Source organism: Alternaria ethzedia (assembly GCF_023757985.1).
Source record: "Alternaria ethzedia strain BMP 0044 chromosome Unknown scaffold_4, whole genome shotgun sequence".
Lineage (NCBI taxonomy): Eukaryota > Fungi > Ascomycota > Dothideomycetes > Pleosporales > Pleosporaceae > Alternaria > Alternaria ethzedia.
This window is the reverse complement of record NW_026056197.1, coordinates 401,532-415,512: the sequence shown is the minus strand read 5'-3', so window position 1 is coordinate 415,512 and position 13,981 is coordinate 401,532. Positions and strand designations below refer to the sequence as shown.

Sequence of the window (13,981 nt, the reverse complement as noted above, 5' to 3'; positions counted from 1 at the left end):
GCCAAGACCCACGCAGCCAATGGCGGTAGACTCAATCTGGTAGCATCATCGATATGAGGAAAGCTCCCCTCCAACGCCACGCCCTCACTCTCCACTCTACACGCCCATTGAGGCCCTATACTCGACGTAGGGAGAGATACCACCACCATGCCCGTCTCCTTTGCGCGTCTGGCCGGCCCCGCGGCGAAGCGAGCGTGCCTCAACGCCTCCCGACCCCAGCTCCGATCGGCAATCCCTTCACGGCCCATTGCACGCTGCCTGTCGACTACATTCCCCCGCCGATACGCTGAAGTCGAGGAGAGCCAGCGGACACGACTGGTTCCGACCGATTCCAACTTCGGTGGCGTTGCACCGGCCGAGACGGCCCAGGAAACCAGAGCGGAGGAGGACGAACATGTGGACACCAGGAAGATCCGGCATTACACTGTCAACTTCGGGCCCCAGCATCCCGCTGCCCACGGTGTGTTGCGCTTGATTCTGGAGCTGAACGGAGAGGAGATTGTGCGCGCCGACCCGCACGTTGGCCTGCTCCACCGAGGCACAGAGAAGCTCATCGAGTACCGGACGTACCTCCAGGCCCTGCCATACTTTGACCGTCTCGACTATGTCTCCATGATGACCAACGAGCAGTGCTTTTCGCTGGCTGTCGAGAAGCTGCTGAACATCGATATCCCCATCCGCGCCAAGTACATCCGTACTTTGTTCGGTGAAATCACCCGCATTCTGAACCATCTCATGTCGGTCTTGTCCCACGCTATGGATGTCGGTGCTCTGACGCCCTTCTTGTGGGGTTTCGAGGAGCGTGAGAAGCTCATGGTAAGTTGTGTGTGGCAAAAGTATAGATTGCACATGCTGATTACGTCTAGGAATTCTACGAACGTGTCTCTGGTGCCCGTCTTCACGCAGCCTACGTCCGCCCCGGCGGTGTGTCTCAGGATCTCCCCCTCGGTCTTCTCGACGATATCTACCAATGGGCTACCCAGTTCGGTGACCGCATCGACGAGACTGAGGAGATGTTGACAGACAACCGTATCTGGATTGGCCGCACAAAGGGCGTTGGCGTTGTCTCGGCTGCTGACGCCATCAACTACTCTTTCTCCGGTGTCATGCTCCGAGGATCCGGCGTTCCCTGGGACGTCCGCAAATCGCAGCCATACGACGCCTACGACAGGGTTGACTTCGATGTCCCAGTCGGTGTCAACGGTGACTGCTACGACCGTTACCTCTGCCGTATGGAGGAGTTCCGCCAGTCTCTCCGCATCATCCACCAGTGCTTGAACGACATGCCAGCCGGCCCAGTCAAGGTTGAGGACTACAAGATCGCGCCCCCACCACGTGCTGCTATGAAGGAGAACATGGAGGCTCTCATTCACCACTTCTTGCTCTTCAGCAAGGGCTACACTGTACCACCTGGTGAGACATACAGCGCTATTGAGGCGCCCAAGGGAGAGATGGGTGTCTTCTTGGTCTCAGATGGTAGCGAGAGACCGTACAGGTGTAAGATTAGGGCACCTGGATTCGCACACTTGGCCTGCATGGACCAGATTTCAAGAGGTCATTTGCTCGCCGATGCTGTCGCCATTATCGGAACCATGGATCTTGTGTTCGGTGAAGTTGACAGGTAAGCAGTAGAAGAATGAAATAGAAAGGCCGCAGCATTTTGCTTCGATTTGCACAGCATGGGTTTTTGTCGCGTTGCATGAAGGATACATGGCCAATGGGTGACACGCGCGTTTTGACAAGATCGATCATTCAAGAAGACGACTTTGTCTTCCGTGTGATGGGTCAGAAGCGGCAGTAGCGGGTTAGGTGACTGGTTGTAAATACTGTACCTATGCTTTTTTTGAGAGTCAATTGATATTTGCATGTTCAGTCCGTCCCTTTCTGCTTGCGTATCGTGGAGTGATCTGCACGAGATCGTGTTCGTTGGCTCTTCGAGTCTTTCTCTTTGTCATTGTATTGCAACATGAAGGTGTCACTTTATGGAATGGCCATGAGCATGGTAGTGTCTGAGATGTTTGTGGGCATGGGGCCATCTCAGGAAAGCACCAACCATGCAATGAGACCACCTCATGCAAGAAAAAACCCGAACATTTCTAGAGCCTACATCGACGCCGGGTCACCTATTTTGTAGGGTTTTATGTTGATGTAGGCTGCAGGCCTGTTCGGTTTTTTTCTTGATTGACATGAGACTATCATACCACTGGCATGCATGACAGCAATTCGTGAATTATGTTACGACTAGATAAACTTACACTAAGGTACTGGAAGGGGTCATGGAAGTAAAACCAGCTCAATTGTAATACACATCATCCTATCCCATACCCTCCTACAAGAACATACCCGCAGCGGAGCCGAGCGCCATGATGCCGAATACCGCCAGCCCAGCCTTTGAAAACACATCATGTGTAACACCCACCGCACTGGCAGCGCCCGTCGAGTCCGCATTCGAAGAGCTAGCACTCGCGCTCGCATCGCCACTTGAGCTCGCAGTCGCGCTCTCGCGCTCGCTCATCGTCCCCGCCGATGACGACTGCGCCATAGAATCACTGCTACTAGCTGTATCCGGGTCCGTCGAATTCTGGCTAATCTCGTCGAACGGCGGAGTGCAAATGACAACGTCGACCCTCTTGCTCAGACACTCTCCCAGTTCCAAGAAGCTTTGTTCGTCGCTAGCGGAGCACATTGCCGTGCAAGGAAACGGGCTGCCCATCGCTGTGCTATCGTTGCCCGAACAGCACGCGTACATGTCCCAGAAAGCATGGTCGTTGAAGTCCGCGTCGTTGCTGATGACGCATCCGCCATCGCGGCCAGACGGTCGACCGAGAGGGTAATTGGAAGGCTGCGCGGGTGTGTCGGGCATGGCAGAATTCGAGGCGCATCCTACTGCAGGGCCGTAGCTGAAGATGGACGGGAACTCTGTGGGTTTGGTGAAGGGGCTCGGCGACGCATTTGTGTAAGTTGTGTAGACGTAGTTGTACGTTGTCGTCGGTGTTGTGGTGATTGTAGACGTCATTTTGAACAGTTGTTGCTGCATGTAGCGTGATGCGAATGAGAAATTTGGTAGGTGGTGAGTGACGAGTAGCTAGCTAGTTGGAAAGAGAGGCTGAAGGAGGTTGAGCACCACCACAAAAGCAAACAAGATAAACTTCAGCTAGGAACGAGCGCACGAGCTGACGCGTCTGAACAAAAGAGCTATATCGTATCACAGGTGGAGAGAAGCGGTGTCTCGAACGTAGGGGCCAAACGATACGAGGTGTGACGATGTATACGAGCTTAGGACAGGCCAAATCTAGAAGGTGACCATAGGCTTGCTTAGTCTCCCAGAATAGCAGGTAAGCGAGATCGTCGACAATTTGCGGAGAAGGCACGTTTTGAAAGACGAAATGCGGAAGGCGAATCTAGGCATCTATCTCATAGCGTTCGCTGCAAAGCAAACAATCAACTGGAGTGAATGAAAGTGCATGGGGATAGAGTATCTTCGCCAGTGGGCTTCACGGTAAATGCGGGGCTGGCTTAGCGCTCCCCACTAGCTCTCATTGGCGGTGGTCTGGGCAGGTTCCGAGCGCTCTTCCAACAAATACCAGACAATCTGGACTCGTTGTACGCTGCCGAACAACAGCGGACCGTGGAACACAGGAACGTGGTCTTAGGGTAAATCGAGTTCCGGCTACGCAGAACAGTTCTGACTGGATCGACATCACTGCTTCTAGAGGACGAAACAGAAAGCCATTGAGTTGCACATCACTTTATCAAAGAACACACGATTTGTTTTGAACAGTTGAATTCTCATCTTGGTATCATAGCTGCCATGCAATATGGCACATTAACTTCATACTAGCATCCCTTTCGGGATCTCCGCAACACCATCTATGCCTTCTCATCGATAGAATGGTGGACACCGACAGTGCGGTCTCCGTGCACACTGCTCCTCCTCAAAGTCTCATCCTTGTCGTAGTCCTGGTCAAGCTGGTTCATCTCGTCCTCAGTCTCGTTGAGGTGGTGGAACAGAATCCAGATGAGGCAACCAGCGATGAACGAAGCAACGGCAAGACCAGCAAACATCCACTGGATCTTGGGGTCAACGACAAGCGGGTTAAGAGCCTCGGAGATGGCAGATCCGAAAGCGTTGGTGAGCAGGTACATGGACTGGACGAAGGACTTCATGCTGGGCGGGGCCTTGGTGTAGGCGTACTCGAGTCCAGTGACGGAGGCGAAGATCTCAGAAAGACCAATGAGAATGTAGGCACCGGTTTGGGCGGCAACGTGGATGTTGTTACCCTGGTGAACGCCATCGACAAGATCAGCGTCGCAGGCTAGAGGGGTCATGTAGCAAGGACCAGAGTGGTAGATGTAGTATTGGATGACGCAAGCGTAAATCATGGCGAAGGATGCAATCCAGAAACCGGCGACGATACGGTTGATAGGAGGGAAGGCGATCTTGTGCTTGCGGAGTGTGGGCATGAGCCACTGGTCGACAATGGGCAGGAAAACGATAATAGCGATGGGATCAAAGTTCTGCATCAGATCGTTGGGAATGCCATGAAGACGCATCTGACCGGCCTGGGTGACGAAGTTGTTGGAGAAGTTGCCGTAGACGACCCAGTAGATGGGGTAGAAGCAGAAGACCTGGCAAGCAATAAGAGCACGCTTGACCTCATCGACAAAGTGGTCGTCCCAGTTGAGGACCTTGGTCTTGCCGAGGCCGGCCTGGTAAGATGGCTTAGCAGCGTCCATGTTACGGTTTTTGATCATCATCCAGATAATGCGGAAGGCGTCGGTAATGATGGATCCCTGAGGAGGTCGGACAACGTAGACCTTGCGGCCAAGGACGAGGACGAGCAGTCCAACGAAGAAGACGCAGAGGCAGAGCAAGTAGGCACTCCAGAAGTCGCGGTCACGTTCCAGGTAGGGAGTAGCGAGCAGAGACAGAGATCCGGCGTTGATGCACCAGTAGAAGATCATGTAAATCCTCTGGATGGTGATAGCAGGGTCAATGATAACCTTCTCGCCAGTCTTGTCATCGGTTCCAATGACCATTTGTCTCCTCTTGTATTGATCGGCAATCAAAGGCGCAACGTTGGACTTGATACCTCCAGTTCCGAGACCGATGATGATAATGGCAACGATGTAACCAGCGAGACCGGCGCCGTGATCCAGAGCGGTAGGGATAGATGTGCAGGTAAGGACGATAAGACCGAGGATGTAGACGCAGCAGAAGATGACGATGGTGTTGTACTTTCCAAGGTACTGATCGGCAATGATGGCACCGAGAATGGGAGTAACGTAGCACCAGAACTGGAAGAAGGTGGTGAGACCAGTGGCTCCCTGGTGACCCATACCGAGCGCACCTCGACCTTCCTCACCGCTGCGAGGGCGCGAGATGTAGTTTTGGAAGATACCGGAAGCACCATAGTAGGTGAAACGTTCGCAGAGCTCGACAATGGCGACCAAGAAAGCGCTCTTGGGGAGAGGCTCTCCAACCTTGCGGAGTGTCTTCAACTCCTCGGCGGTGGGCCTGATGCCACCAATGCCATCCTCTTCTTGGACATAGGAAGCAGCATCGGAGTGGGAGCCAGCAGTGAGCGCAGCGTCCTTCTCGGTGGAAACATGCGCGCCGGCAACGTTGGAGTCGTTGATGGTGGCACCGTAGAGGTGAGGGTGCTTGTCAGCGACCTCTTGGCCGTGCTGGAGTGCCTCAGCGCTGTCAAACATGTCAGTAACCCGTATTAATCCCAGTGGACCCGAGTACCAAAGGGCCGACGGGGAAGCAGAACGTACGCAGTAGTCTCGTGGGCGGTAGCCATGGTTTCAGATCTCAATTGCGACCAAAGATTCGGTCAATAGAGAGGCAGCCCAGAGTGAGTGTGACCAGAGGGTGAGAGGGAGATCCGGTAACACCTGGAGTCATACCAGAAGAACGAAGACACCTCCATATTTAACCCACCCCCTCGTTGAGCACACGCGGTACCCACATGGCATTCACCTACCCAATGGCTCCGACGTTCGCCTCTGTCGCTCAAGGGCAGTGGGACCAAGCACGCACAAGCACTTTCGCCAGGCCCGATGTAACGTCTTGATAGCCCTGGTTCTAACCAGATAAGCATAGTCGTCCGGTACAAAGCCTGTCGAAGCCTTCCCTTGGCAGCTTAGTCGCGCCACTGCCCGCTCGGCGTGCAGACAACCGATTCGCCCCCAACCCGGAACACCTGCAAGCACCTGCCAAACGCGGCGATGGCACGCGGTGATCTTACGTTGGTGTTTGTGACAGAGTAGTTGGTTACCACACCTCAATGTCGTGCCGGGCTGCCGGGCCCTCGCCTGGAAATACAGTTGTTGTGGTTCGCCAGTCCGCCAGTTCGCTTCGATGTAAGGCACACCCCGGCATGATCAATACTCGTATAAAAAACCGCAAACGCAAGTCTAGCTGCAGTCATGCTAACCACTGTGCCGCCACAGAGATAGGAAGGCATCGGCAATCCTGCAACCAAAAGATCCAACACTATCCATTACACAGCACCGACCGACCCATAATCTTTCCAATCTCCAGCCTTCCAGACACTCATCTGTTTGCAGAAAATTTGCGTGGCCGGCCCACTCCGATACGCGGAAAGTAGTAATGGTTCTGCCATTCTCTCCGGTTTCAGGGACCAGGTCCGCCGAGTCTAACGACCTCGGTTTCTTCTCTAAACGGTCCCGGGTACACACTAGCTCGGGCAACGCCGAGAGAGATAAGCTTCTGACCCGCCGTGGAGCTGTTCTCTCGTGCATGGTCATCTCGCCTAGACACGCTCGATTGGGGATTCCTGCCTCGACATGGCCAATGGGTCTGGGAGGATCTCCGCATCGCGCGCTTATTAGGTGCTTAGTGGGGAATTTAAGCGGTGGTTGGGTCTTGGATGTTGGTGTGGGATCAATGTCTGATAGCGGTGACCGAGGATCAGGCGAGTAACGGGCGTAAGACGATGATGATCTGGCAGCGTGATGACTGGACAGTCGCCATTGCCGTGTGTCTCGTTACTGTGAAAGCGCTGTGATGTGAAAGTGAAAGCACTGCATTGGAGGATGTTTCCTGAGATTCAATATGTCCATTCCGTCATCACACGCAATTTCCGTTACAAGCACGGCTGGGCTGCAGCGCCCAGACACGGAAGGCGCGGTCAAGCTTTGTTACCGACACACATCAATCTGTCAGCGGCGCAGTGGCGCGCCTGAACCTCGGGACGCCTACATGGCCCTTGGCTAAGCGCGCAATCCCCGCGTTAATCCCGGGCTTTCCCTTGCCTATGCGATTCTTGCGGCTTTCCGTGTGCCTGTCGTTGAGGCTTCCAGAAGGTCACTCCTGCAGCAAGCATGGCGGTACGCCGGTACCCACGGCTCAACCCACAGATCTGGAAGCTGCTTATCCTTGTGCCCACATAAGCTCCATAGTATTAGCTTGGTATATGCTTGGAGTGCTTCGTGTCACAGGGCGCGAGTGGAGATGTTGCCCACTTGGGTATACTACCCACAGCATCAGCACGGAGCAACTGAGACACGCGACCTGCCAGCTACTAATTTAGTTGGGTGGTTGGTGTAAACGGTGAGATAAGGATACGAGTACGCAAAGTCACGTTTTGTGATATCTTTTAATTATGTTTACCTCATCTACTCGTCGAATACACAACGATGCAATCAAGCTTCATCCGGCTCTCTACACGCACCCCGCCATCGACGACAACCTATCGCCTTAGCTTTTCGTACAAATATCCTCCCAAACAATAAAGAAAGTTGACACATGATGCGTCGGGTACTGTGAATAACAGAAGGAAACAGTCGACGCTTATGATGATGGACCGTTGGGACCGGTAGTGTTGGGGTCACAACATTGCTTTCCTCCACCACAGCTGTCGGGGCACTCTAGAAGACAGGCGTCAGGGCCGCCCTTGACGCTGGGGTTCTTGCTCTTGCGACCACCATCTTCCGCGCCGCTTTCGTCTGAGCCATGTGCCGAGTGGTCGTGGCTAGCGTCGAGGCAGAACTCGGGCTGGATGGTCGAAGAGTGAATACCGTACTGGTGGAGGCATTCGCGGATTTGGCGCGCGAGATCCATGTAGCGTGCTGAGCCCTGACCCTTGAAGTCAAAGTCGACCTGGACGTGGAGGGATGCGATGAGCTTAGTGTCTGATAGTTGCCAGACGTGGAGGTGATGGCAGGAGACGATGCCTGTGAGGTCAGTAATGTCGTCGGTGATGTCGTCGATGGACAGGTTTTCCGGGACGGCTTGAAGAAGGATACGAGATGCAGCCTTGCACAGGGGTAGAGCAGACAGGAGGATGATGACGGTGATGAGCAGAGATACCGCGGGGTCGGCATACATCCTCCAGGAGTAGTCGGTAAGCCAGATGAACAGGGCAGTGGCAATGACACCAATGTTGCCCAGGGCATCACCCAAGACATGTAGGAAAACACCGCGCATGTTCAGATCAGCGTGAGAGTGACCATGTCCACCTCCCGATGCCTCCTTCTTGGGCTGGTTGTGCTTGTGGCCCTTGTGGTTGTCCTTCTGGCTAGTCTTGCCGTTTCCGTGAGCATGGCCGTGAGAGTGGTCGTGCGAGCCGTGGCTCTTAGACTTAGATAGAAGCGAAGTCTGCTCAGTAGGCTCCTCGTCCTCGACGACATCGTTGTCCTCATCATCTGCCTCATCGTCGTGCGCACGGGAAGACTCGATGATGCTGTTCCTGAAGGAAGAGGGGTGTACGTAGATCTCGTCGATGGTGGCATAGTTGCGCGAGTGCGACCGGCTGTGGCGCTTGTTCTTCTTTGCGGTGGCTTTGGAGGGGGTTTGGGTAACGTTCGAGGGGAAGGCAACGCGGTTCTGGGGCAGCACATCGGCTACATTACCGCGCTCGTCCGCAACGGCATGGTCATGCGCATCGATGCCGTGAGAGTGTCCCTCCTCAGCGTGCGAGTGTGCGTCGTTTCCGTGTGAATGACCGCCGTGGGAATGGCCGCCGTGACCGTGGTCGTGGAAGAGGAAGAGGCCGACAATGTTGGACAGGAGGCCGCAAGAACCGACGATGAGGATGATAACCGGGTGGGAAACGTCCTGAGGCTCGACGAAGCGCTGGATGGCCTCGAGGAAGATGGAGAGACACAGCGCGACGAGGAAGACGCCGTTGATGAGAGCGCCCAGGGTTTCCGCGCGTTGCCACTGCTCCAAGTTAGCATAGCCATTACACGCCAGACGCGAGGCTTCTTACTCCGTATGTGTATGTCTTCGAGTTGGTCTTTTGGCTAGCGACCTTGACGGCCCATAATCCAACGAGGAGCGATATGACATCGTTCAACTGCGCGTCGTGTCAGCATCATCACTGGCGGCGAGGCCAGATATACGCACCATGTGGAACGAGTCGGCGACCAGCGCCAAAGAGTGCACCGTGTAACCCGCGATGAGCTCGACAAAGAAGAAGGCCGTGTCGATAGCCAGCAGGATCATGATGCGCGTCGATTTGGAGAGCCCCATGGTGGCGGTATCGGAGCGCCGTGGACGCTGTATCGGACTGGAGTGATGGCGGCGCAAAGGGTGCGATCGGGGCTTCGTCGCCTATTATACAACTGCAGAGGTTTGTTGTGTTGGCAAGGACGCAGAAAAGGGTTTGGATCCACGGTTCACAATGCGCGCTGAATTCAGAAACAAAGTCGCACTAGACATTGCGTCAAGGCTCATCCAGGCCGGTCCGCGTCCCCCGCCACCATCTGCCCTCAGCACCCTAAGCACTCCGCCCAAAATGGCTCTGTGAGGCAGCGTAACGGCCCTATCTGCCCAATGTAACTTTAATCGCCTCAAACATCATCATCTCTCCAAATTCTTGGGGACATTTGGCGGTCCTGTTTGCTGCTTGCTGACTGCCCCCAACAACTCGAACGTATACCGAGGCCCAGGACCAAATGCATCCATTTCGATAGCCAACATACCCACAAACACGGCAGACCTTTCCAACGCTTTGCCCCGCATAGTTACTACGGTTTGCCGCTGTGCCTTCCGCCGACTTCAGTGCCGCAGCTTGAACAGTGAGCATGGCTAGTCGAAAGGGTCTTACATGGACCCACAGCAAACGATGACTATCCGCTATACGAGACATGTTTGAAGCGTAACGACGCTCGTACAACTCCTACATGACTAGTCCTCGACTTCTGCCCGTGGCTGGTGCGCTGACTAACCATATTCGCGCATGGTGTAGCATGTGAAGTACGACCACCTCGTACAAGGAAAAACCTGAACAGGTCTGCAGACTACATTAAGATGAGTACATGCAAAGTGGGAGTGTCAAAATCAATGTAGACCCCAGGGTGTTCACTTTCTCCCTAGGTTGACGTGCGCCAGAAACTATTCATCCTCCAAAATACGTCTTCTCTACGTCCACTCCAACAAGTACCGCAAACGTCCCCAACAGCAACAACCCCATCAACGCCATAACGAGTCCTACTTCCCACCCTCCCGCCATCGCCTTCCCTCTCACAAGCGCTCGCTGTAGTCTCCAAAACCTGATTGCTCCAATCATAACCACCACAATAGCCATGCAGATGAAGGTTGCTGCAAGTGGTTTCCCAACCTTGTAGAAGCCAAAGCGCGAGTTGGGCGTAGACGAGTGTTGCAAGTGGAACAGCTGGGCAGTCACGATGCCCGTCATAACAAGAATGAGGGAGGTACGAAGGTAGCCCAGGAAAGTACGCTCGAGTGCTGAGGCGTAGTCAGCGGTTGGACCGTCTGAGGAAGCAAATGGAAGGAGACGTACCTAGATGATCTCTATGCGCTCCTTCATCGATGCTTAGACTGATATGTGTAGTCCAGAACCTAATGGCTGGGGCATACCACCGCTCCGTCCTACCCACTTCCTCTCCATCGCTTCGATCCTCATACACATCAATCTGTGTACTCACACCATCCACATCAGAAGTACGGCGTCTTAGGTCATCTCTAGACCCATGCGACGAGCTGCGCAGTGATGTGTCGCGTGATCGTAGGCTAGCGAAACTGGGCGTCGCATGCGCTTCATTTGCTTCAGTAATCCTTTCGCGATGTACGGGAACTAGTTCCTTTGCAAAGCGCTGTCGTTCGTAGCGCACTGCGTCCTCGGAATCAGGGTGTGGCGCAGCATGAGCGTGATAATGCAGAGCAGCCGAAGGCAGGTCAAGTGGTGATAGTGCGCGAGAAGAGGTAGGGTCGCTCATCAGTTGCTTCTGAAGTTGTGGATCGGTCGTGAAAGTGAGAGCGTGTTATTAGACATGGTGATACTTCCTTGGTTCGTAAGTGACGGTATCGGCTGGTCGGTCGGCTGATCGGCGTATTACCCTAGGAAGCTCATTCATAGCCGCATGTTTTACACCAACATTTCGAACTTTCAATGATAATAGATATTAATATTACGTTCACGTGTTTCTTCGTGACTACCTCCTTCCCTTCCTATCAACGGCTTCCTCATGCAAGCGCCAACCCACCGACAACCACTACAGCAACAACGTACACCTGCTCCATAACCCCATGTGTCGCTCTTGCCGCAGCACCGCTCGATGTGCTCGCAGGGGCAGCTTCCGTATTAGATGCTGAGCTCGAAGGAGAAGCAGTAGGCGTAGGAGTCCTTGCAGACCCAGTCTCCTCAACATCATCCGGCGCATCAAAGAGCTCATTCCCGTCAGTCGCCATGGTCCATCCCAGCGCGGTACCATCACCGCTAACAGCCTTTCCACGTACAAAGCCCTCCAACTCGACATCCTGAAGACTGATTGTCGTTTCGAATCCCGTTCTCCTTGCCAGAGTAACGTTGGTCCAGGTACGTGAATCGCTAGCATTGGCTGTGCATACTACCCAGCTCTCAACCTCGGTGGCACCGTTCCAAGAAAAGAACGCTGTGTTGCCTTCTTGGTCCCAGTGCACATCCGGCTTGGTTGATGGCCTACCCTCCCATTGCTGGCGGTACGCTCGGTATGCGTTTACGACGTTGCTCTTGCCGAATTGCACATCGAGCAAGACATTGCCTTCGTGATCCAGCTCGGTGAAGTAGGGCTGGCTACCGAATCCAAGCATAAAGTTTGTGGTTTCGTTGGATGGATCGATGGCTTGTAAGCTGCCTTCGAATGTACCAAAGGTCTTGCCTAGATTGGTGAACTCGGTGATAAGCTTGACAGTTTTCTCGTCCTGGTTGACGTCGAGCAAAAGGCCTCGCGAGTAGCCGATCGTTTCGGTGGGCCCGTTGTCGAAGAGCGTCATGCGCGTTTGGTCTTCGTCCACCCAGCGAGCATCGTGCTGGAACGCGAAGGTAACTGCTGGGTCAACATCGAAGTCCGACTGACGACCTTGAAGACGCCAGATGATGCTTCCATCTTGTCCAGAAATCTTGTAGATACAGTCCATGACACGCGCTGAGACCAGGTAGTCGCCGTTTTTGTCCTTTTCAACCGAGTTGATGTGGAAGTAATCCCACGGCGCTTCTTCGGACTGGCCGACGTCAGATGGTAGAGAGTTGTACGACTCGTTGATGCCAACATGCGTACTGGCGTTCCACTCAAAGACGATATCTCCAGTCTCGATGTTGATTTCCTGGAACGTGTTCTCGAACAGCCAACCGTTCTCAACACCCCCAGACGCTGTCAGATCCCATGGGATGCCATGATAGATCAGGACGATCGCAGTGTCATCGGCGGTGATGAGAAACTCATGGATATCGCCCATTTCGTCTCCGAACCGGCTGACTTGGAAGTGCGCAATCTCATCGTAGCTCTGGTTGAGGATGTGATAAGAGCCGCGCCCATAGCCGTTCAGTAGCTCGCCCGACCAGAGTGTGAGTACAGGCTCGCCCTTGTATGTTTGCGTCTTGAAATCGAAGGGTTCGCTGTAATTCCCGGTCCATACGAGCGAGCCCATGCGGTCGTCCGAGAACTCTGGTTACACAGATTAGCACATGGATGTCGCGTGATACGATAGGGCTGACCCAACGCAGGGTTCATGTCACAACCTTCAACCAACTTCCTGGGAAATAGAACGACGTACCGAATATCGCTGGCCAATTCTGCCCACTTGTAGGCAGACCGTTGATTCCCAGAAACACATGGCCATCCATCAATGCTGTGCCGTTGCGATTGATCTGCATCTGCGGCGGCTTCACGTCCACATTGGATCTGTAAGTCTGGTACGGCGTGCCGCTTGGGTCTTCAGCTCCATAGCTATCGAAGTCATAGCTGACAGAGTCCTGCGCGGTAACGAGAGGCAGTAGTAGAGACGAGAGCTGCAACAGCGCAAGGCTAGCCTGAGTAACGACAGAGTGAACTCCGCGCATCGTGACGGCACACACTTAACGACTGACTGGAGCAGAACGAGACGAAAGCGACAGTAGACAGCGACAGGATATAGTAGTAAAGGATTCAGAGCACAAAGAAAGAGGACAATCAGGCTGAGAACAAAAGGCACCTGCACAAAAAAGGCGGCCAGCCGTCATGTACCCCGGCCAGGGTGCGGCTGTTGGCTTCCCAGCTCATCTCCTCAATCCGGTCTGTCGATTGCTTACACTTGGCCCGGATAAGGTGAGCAAGCCACGCGCATTGGGCCTAACACGTCTCTCTTAGGCGCAGGTCATGGGGTACGTGATCCTCTTCGATGCAGCTTGTAGCTTTTGGCTGGACAGCTGCAGGGTGTGGGGCCGCGGCATGTTAAGGGCCCAGAGTATAGCAGCCTACAAACCATCTATTACACGTGTGATTATGCTGCCCATTCACCGGTTCTGGCTCTGCGGCTTGGGTACTTGCAGACGCTGTTCGTAGGCTGACGACGGCTTTGTTGTGACGCAAAGTAAACAGCAGGCTGAAGTCAGGCGTGCTAACGGCACGCGTTGATGATACGGACGACTGTGCCGTGTGCGCCACAAAATGAAATGCGGCTGCCGCGTCGAGCGGGGCTTGAAGGATGATTCGTACACCACCGCCACAGTCTTTCACCTTCGCTTAT

General features: G+C 54.2%; 4 protein-coding genes across 4 annotated transcripts; 1 reads left to right on the top strand and 3 right to left on the bottom strand.

The window, feature by feature from the left end:
* Nucleotides 1–147: 147 nt before the first annotated feature.
* Nucleotides 148–1,625, top strand: NUO49 (NADH:ubiquinone oxidoreductase 49kD subunit; the record flags this gene model as incomplete). Its single annotated transcript, XM_049373902.1, has 2 exons — nt 148–816; nt 867–1,625. 2 exons carry the CDS (start codon nt 148–150, stop codon nt 1,623–1,625), a joined length of 1,428 nt encoding a protein of 475 aa, XP_049236042.1.
* A 2,245-nt stretch (nt 1,626–3,870) lies between these two features.
* J4E87_002263 (uncharacterized protein) lies at nt 3,871–5,807 on the bottom strand (the record flags this gene model as incomplete). Its single annotated transcript, XM_049373901.1, has 2 exons — nt 3,871–5,704; nt 5,782–5,807. 2 exons carry the CDS (start codon nt 5,805–5,807, stop codon nt 3,871–3,873), a joined length of 1,860 nt encoding a protein of 619 aa, XP_049236041.1.
* A 2,015-nt stretch (nt 5,808–7,822) lies between these two features.
* On the bottom strand, nt 7,823–9,505 carry J4E87_002262 (uncharacterized protein; the record flags this gene model as incomplete). Its single annotated transcript, XM_049373900.1, has 3 exons — nt 7,823–9,193; nt 9,243–9,329; nt 9,380–9,505. 3 exons carry the CDS (start codon nt 9,503–9,505, stop codon nt 7,823–7,825), a joined length of 1,584 nt encoding a protein of 527 aa, XP_049236040.1.
* A 1,956-nt stretch (nt 9,506–11,461) lies between these two features.
* On the bottom strand, nt 11,462–13,316 carry J4E87_002261 (uncharacterized protein; the record flags this gene model as incomplete). The annotated part of the gene is made up of 2 exons (XM_049373899.1): nt 11,462–12,921; nt 13,031–13,316. The coding sequence occupies 2 exons, from the start codon at nt 13,314–13,316 to the stop codon at nt 11,462–11,464; spliced, it is 1,746 nt and encodes a 581-aa protein (XP_049236039.1).
* Nucleotides 13,317–13,981: the final 665 nt, after the last annotated feature.